We start from the raw sequence: 6,000 nt of genomic DNA on the forward strand, positions 1-6,000 counted from the left end.
AAAAATCCCAATATTCAAATACTTAACAAGGGACAACTGGGTGTGCCATCCTGATGCCAATGAAATATATGTGTGAAGATAGAAAGCGTTATTAGGGACAAAGGCGGCCAATAGCATACAATAAAGAAAGGGAAATTTACTAGAAATAGTCCACTGTACATTATATGGGCTTCATAACATTACTTCAAAGTATTTCAAGTAGAAATTAGCAGAAGCCACACTGAAGATTCAAAATCTGAGAAGGCGCTTTTGGCATTAGCTCTTTAGTTATTGACAAGCCAACTAGGTAAAAACACAGGAAGGGGGGATCAGGGAAGCGAGAACGCGCACAGCCCTGCACCCCCTCTAGCACCGGTGAACCGTTCCAAATTCCGTCCGCGAGCCAGGCTTTGAAGCCAGTTTTAACAAACACCGAAGACAGAGTGTCGCATTGTCTCCTAGGCTGGCCGTGAACCCGCAGCTCCCCTCTGCCTGCAGCTTCCGGAGTACATAGGATACACATGAGAGCTACTGTGCCCAAGTAACACTGAAGAATTCATACCAGTTACTCAAGTAGCATCTTAGCTTAAAGTCACATATTTTAGAGACTAACTAGTTAAAGTACATAGAGAAAGCCAGAGTGTGTTCTGAGAAAGCTCAATGAAGAAACAAGTACAGACAAGAGGGGGGAAAAAACACCACTTACTGTATGCATGGAGGGAATGTACCAGGGCTGTAAAACACACTTAGACATTGCAGAATTCCTAATTTAAAAAAAATCATAATTCACTTACCTGCTTCACTAAAGAACACTGATCACTGACTCAGACTTAAAAATGATTTCTAAAACATCATCAGAGTTGATGGATCATTCATTCTACAGGTGGTGAGGGGGGGCTATTTATAGCTGAATACGTGTGCTGGGTATATAAATGACCCCAAATATAAAGCAACAGCTTTGTCACATTTCTGTGCTAGTCCACAGGAAGACCTTAGCTCTGGCTTGTCATGGGGTCAAGGACGGGGGAAGAAGTAGCCTTGAAATACAAGCAGGTTTTGAATGTGGCTGCGTAGAAAGAGGAGGCGGAGTAGTTGTAAACGTAAGGCGTAATGCAAAGCGTAACTGAACACAAAATGGTGCTTCTCGATCAAGCGCCGACCAAGCATGAGGAGAAGGCCACAACGATGGGTTTGGTACCGAACTGCAAACGACTCTAAAAGCTGAGCAGAACAGTAAGGTTTGACTTCGGACGCAGGGGGTGTGCAGGCACGGCATCTATTGCTGACGACGTTTTTCTTGATCTAAGAGGTACAGCGATACAAATGGGGCTCTAGGAGTTAGTCTGGGAACAGTTTATGTCAGACAAACCAGGGCTCGGGAAGGTCCGAGCTAGCGGACCAGTAGTAAAAACAGAAAGGGATGGGGGAGATTAGAGAGATGCGGCAAAGAAGAAATCCGAACCGACAACTGGCCGAACCAGGGATGCTAGTCAGGAATGAGTCTGGGTTTCTCCGTGACAGGATGATTGGGAATATAGGAAATAGTATGGAAGGGACCGGAAGTTAACGTACTACCCTCAGATACTGCGATTACAGTCTGTGGTGACAGCTATATTAGAAATGTAGCCCCAAGGTCCTTGGAAGGCAATTTTTAAAATAAAATAATACATGATTTAAAATATGACAGATCATTCAACTCCACTCAACCTTCAGACACTCCCCTCCTTGCCTCTCAGCCTGTCTCGTCCTCCTGTCTGATGCAGCCATGACCCTTTTTCCTCCAGGGTACTGAACAGCTGCTCTTGGTGACACGGTTCGTTCATCGCCAGAGAGGGCCAACCCCACTAACCTGGGGCGCCACTACACGCTGGCCAGCCCCCAAAGGCTCGTACTCTACCCATCACAGACTCAGAGCCCGGTGTTGACCACTTACTAATTGCTGTTCACAACGGGAAGTTAAGAAGACTCTAGATACATTCTTAAACTTGGTATTTTACCAGCTAACTTCCTGTTCTCTTTCATCGAAGGTAACTTTTTTGGGAATGTACTAAAAACACATTTATCCAAGTTTAAAAAAACAAAACAAAACTGCAGGCAACCAAGCTTCCTTCCCATTTTAATGAATCTCCAAAACTTGTCATTCTTAGTGCTGTATTTGGTTATTTTGAGGCAGGGTCTCACTATGACAGCCCAGGCTGGCCTGAGTCCACTATGATAGCCCAGGCTGGCCTAGAGCTCATAGAGATCTGCCTGACCCAGCCTCCCTGGTGCTGGGATTAAAGGCGTGCCCCACCATGTCCGGCTTTAGTGCTGTATTTTAACTTATTTGGTGCAGGCAGCTGGATGGTTCAAATATTCTGACCATGGTGCAAATAAATTACACATTAAGGGATTATAACAAAGAAATAATACCCACGGGTTAAAGAAGAAGTCACAGTGGAAAAATTTAAACAGTTTTAACAATTAGAATTTGGAGGATGAACTACGCAGAAGTTACTATCTATTGGAAGAGAAGGTTAAAATTCGGTTACTTATCTTTCATTGACGTATTCTAAATGAAAGCAAAATATCTTGTTTGGGCTTTTCACACTAGTGATTTCTCATGATGCTATGCTAGCCATGTAGAACAGATCGTTTTTCCCTAAACTGCTGACATTCGGAAGGTTCTCTCGGGCGTGTTCTTTATAATCTGTCTAGGCTGGGAACTACCAAACCGGTTTTGAAAGCAAACGCCACACCAAGACTTTTATCTGCCGCTTGGCTTTGTTTTCTCCCAGGATCTGATTGTCCTACACACAGAGACCAGTGCCCCCACTCCCCGTCCGTCCACGTCACTCACCTACAGAATGGGCTGGGAATGGTAGGAATCACATAACAAATCCCCCCATTCAGGCAAAACGCCCTGTGACGGGGACCACAGGGCTCCTCGTGATCTACAACACACATGCATATGAAATAGAGACGGTTAACGCTTTGCGGACGCCATCAGGTACTGGACTGTCTCATCTAAGAACGAAGCTAGCATTTTTTTTTTTAAAGAATGAATTGTTTTCCCCCCTCAAAGTGAAACAATCTTATTCCTTATTTCATGGGCAAGAGAGTCTACCCCTTTGAAAGAAAAGTTACTCTGTCCCAAGAATATGGCTATTGGTGGCTATTGGCAATAATAACTTTAGAAGCTACGTGACAGAAGTAAGACATCTTCACAGTTTGATTAAAGTGCAGTCTTCCTACAAACCATGCCTGCTCTCGCGCAGTCCAGGCTGGGGAGCTTAGGCACTTCCTGGACAAAGCTGTATTTAGATTCTTACTCTACGTGCCTACTTTTAACGTCTCAAATATATATAACGAATCTGAAGTTTCAGTGGGGAAATATCTAGATAATTGAAGTAGAGTCCGATTTCTAATAAACCTTTACATATCAATGTCAAAAAACAAAAAACAAAAAAACAAAGGACACAATTGCACAAGGTTTGATCTGCAAGGGAGTTTCAGTTATGGCTTGCAGCTGTAAAGACCAGCGTCTTAAGTAGAACCGAAAACTTAACCCGTTGCTTAGATACAAGCCCAAATGTGCAGAATATCAAGGAAAGAAACCATGCTTTCTCTCGTTTTCCTCTTTCCCTGCTTGTTGGCCAGTGTCACTGTCACTTTCTCTTTCACCTTTGACCTTTCCTTAACCGGGTCTTCACTGACTGACTACAAGGGGGAACTGGGAACTAGGAGTGCATGTTGCCAGCTCCTGGTTGTTTGGAAAACATGGTCTACAATTAACCAACGTGAAGAAGAAAATGGCATTATTTCCACTCCACATCCAACTTGGCATTGAAAAATAACACGCCATGAAAAAAGCTTGCTGGTATATATTGAGCCCTGAAGTACTGATGTCTGTTAAGATATAATTTCAAGGAGCTAGAAATCTCCAGTCTGAGTTTGAAAAGTTTAAATTTTCCTTTTACTTTAGAAACAAGAAAAACTTGTTTCAGCTTCACATTGCAACTATAAAAGTGTATTTTAAAAAGTATACAAATTTAAAAAAAAAAAGAAGGAAAAAAATGAACAGAACTACAAAGAATTTAGTGTTTAAAAATAAAAAGTAAGCTGGCCCAAACTCATTTTTTTTTAGAGTCCCTTTTTTTTTAATACAATGCCATGTCTCTTAATAACCCAAAATTTAACATTATGTAATATCTTAGGAGTAATTTGGCTAACAAATAAAATGTCAACTATTACTCCATCAAAACCAGGAAGGTAGTATATTTTAAAACTAAGGATGAACTGTGACTGTCACAGCTGAAATCAATGTCTTTGACTCTAACTGCATTGCAAAAAGACTGCTCTCAATTCCTGGTGTTTCATCGGTAGAGGAGCTCACCGAACCTGAATTAGCGGCCCTGAATCTATTCTTAGTCCTATTTCTTTCACTTAGTAGTTGAAAAGTTGATACCAGATAGAAAGATTGAATCTGTCACTTTGTAAGAAGAAATAAGATAATAAAACATAAAAGTCAAATGGCTTCTCATTACCTAGACCTTTTAATGCTAAACTACTTAATGCTTCTGGAAGGCTTTGCATCCCCATGCTAATATACATTTGTCATTTTCTTGTTAAATAAAACTCACACATAGACAAAAAGTATGAATTTACAAGAAATTACCTGTTGGCATCTTAACTTTTAAATAGTTTCATTCTTGGTGAAAGGATTAGGGTTGAAAGACAGCACCTAAAATAATTTAAAATTTATATTTTAGGGGAAATAATCCTGTTTTGAGGGCATCCTAAAGCGCCAAATGCTCAATCAGCAAAACTCTAAAATGTTGAAAATAAAACACGTGCGTCAGAACCTGATCATCTTAGACACATAGGTAGTACTGAAACATGACCAGATGAAACAGAATCAACGTTAAAGGGTTAGCTTTGGATGACAACTTCAGTGCCATGGCATCTCGCTTGAAGACGTGCAGCAGCACGTTCCACAGGGTCATCTCAAGAGACACCTGTGCTTCTGAAACCATGGCGCCCTCAGAGACCTGACTTCCAAGAAGAATCTGTGACCTCCCAACTTTTCAACGTGTTGAAGATGGTCATTCTCTAGAAAAATCTCAGCAAGCATTTAAAACATTTGCACTTCTGTTGCAGCTTTAAAACCTTCAGAAGAGCACTTCCACGTTTTGTAGAAGCTATAATTGACGACTGCCCTTCCTTAAAACAGTGTCTGAGGTTTGGCACGACAGCGCAAGTAAGGAGAAGTGCTTGTGTGTCAAGTTTGCTACTGAACAGAAACAAGGCTGATAACAGAGAGCTGCCGACGAAGCATTTGTCCTAAGATTGCATTGCAAGCTCTCGACGGTACGAAGCCTGTAGCAAGTTAAGAACATGTGCCATACTAAAGTCTTCTAGAGCTAATCTCTTTTTACAGACAAGGAGAGAGAGGGAGAGGGAGAGGAGAGAGAGAGAGAGAGAGAGAGAGAGAGAGAGAGAGAGAGAGAGAGAGAGAGGGAAAGCGTAAGCAAACACCTAAACACAGTAAAAGTATAATCACTGGCTCATTCTTTCTTTTCCCCCAAATAAACAGGGCTTACCTCAACAAAAATTTATATTCCCATTAAAAAGTAAAATTTGCTAGACATGCAGCTTTTCATTTGAGTACCGAGGACTCCAGCAGCCGTGACTTGCACTTTACCACGTGTCAAAAATCTGATTTATGTCACTTCAGTGTGGGTGAGGTCAGGGCAGACCAAGGGAACCACTCCCACACGTTTCCAAACTGCAAACGGGCTGGATTCCACTCAGAAAAGGAGCCGCACTAGGTGGCACCCCAAAAGCACGGCCCACATCTCAAAGTTTTGAAATAAAGCTGCACTGTTTAGAGTCCTTACTAACCTGTGCGTGCCTTGGTAATGCACGTGTGTTGTGTAAGCTTGCGGACACACGCCACTGTGATGGGAGCTAATGGTCAGGTGCACCACAGGGTTCAGACAACAATCGCCTTATAAATTATGTAAAATTCATATGGAATGA

General features: G+C 41.9%; 1 protein-coding gene across 5 annotated transcripts in view; it reads right to left on the reverse strand.

Moving 5' to 3' along the window:
* NRG4 (neuregulin 4) overlaps window positions 1–5,668 on the reverse strand; it is a 211,101-nt gene extending 205,433 nt beyond the window's left edge. For all 5 annotated transcript variants that reach the window (XM_084782970.1, XM_084782971.1, XM_084782973.1 and 2 more), the window contains exons 1-3: window positions 5,562–5,668; window positions 4,637–4,702; window positions 2,819–2,912 (exon numbers count right to left, since the gene is read on the reverse strand). In XM_084782970.1, coding sequence (XP_084639096.1) covers window positions 2,819–2,912; window positions 4,637–4,646 — 104 coding nt within the window. In that variant the 5' untranslated portion in view covers window positions 4,647–4,702; window positions 5,562–5,668. The remainder of the gene's footprint in view (window positions 1–2,818; window positions 2,913–4,636; window positions 4,703–5,561) is intronic.
* Between the last annotated feature and the right edge of the window lie 332 nt (window positions 5,669–6,000).

This window comes from Acomys minous (assembly GCF_964271855.1).
Source record: "Acomys minous genome assembly, chromosome: 5".
Taxonomy (NCBI): domain Eukaryota; kingdom Metazoa; phylum Chordata; class Mammalia; order Rodentia; family Muridae; genus Acomys; species Acomys minous.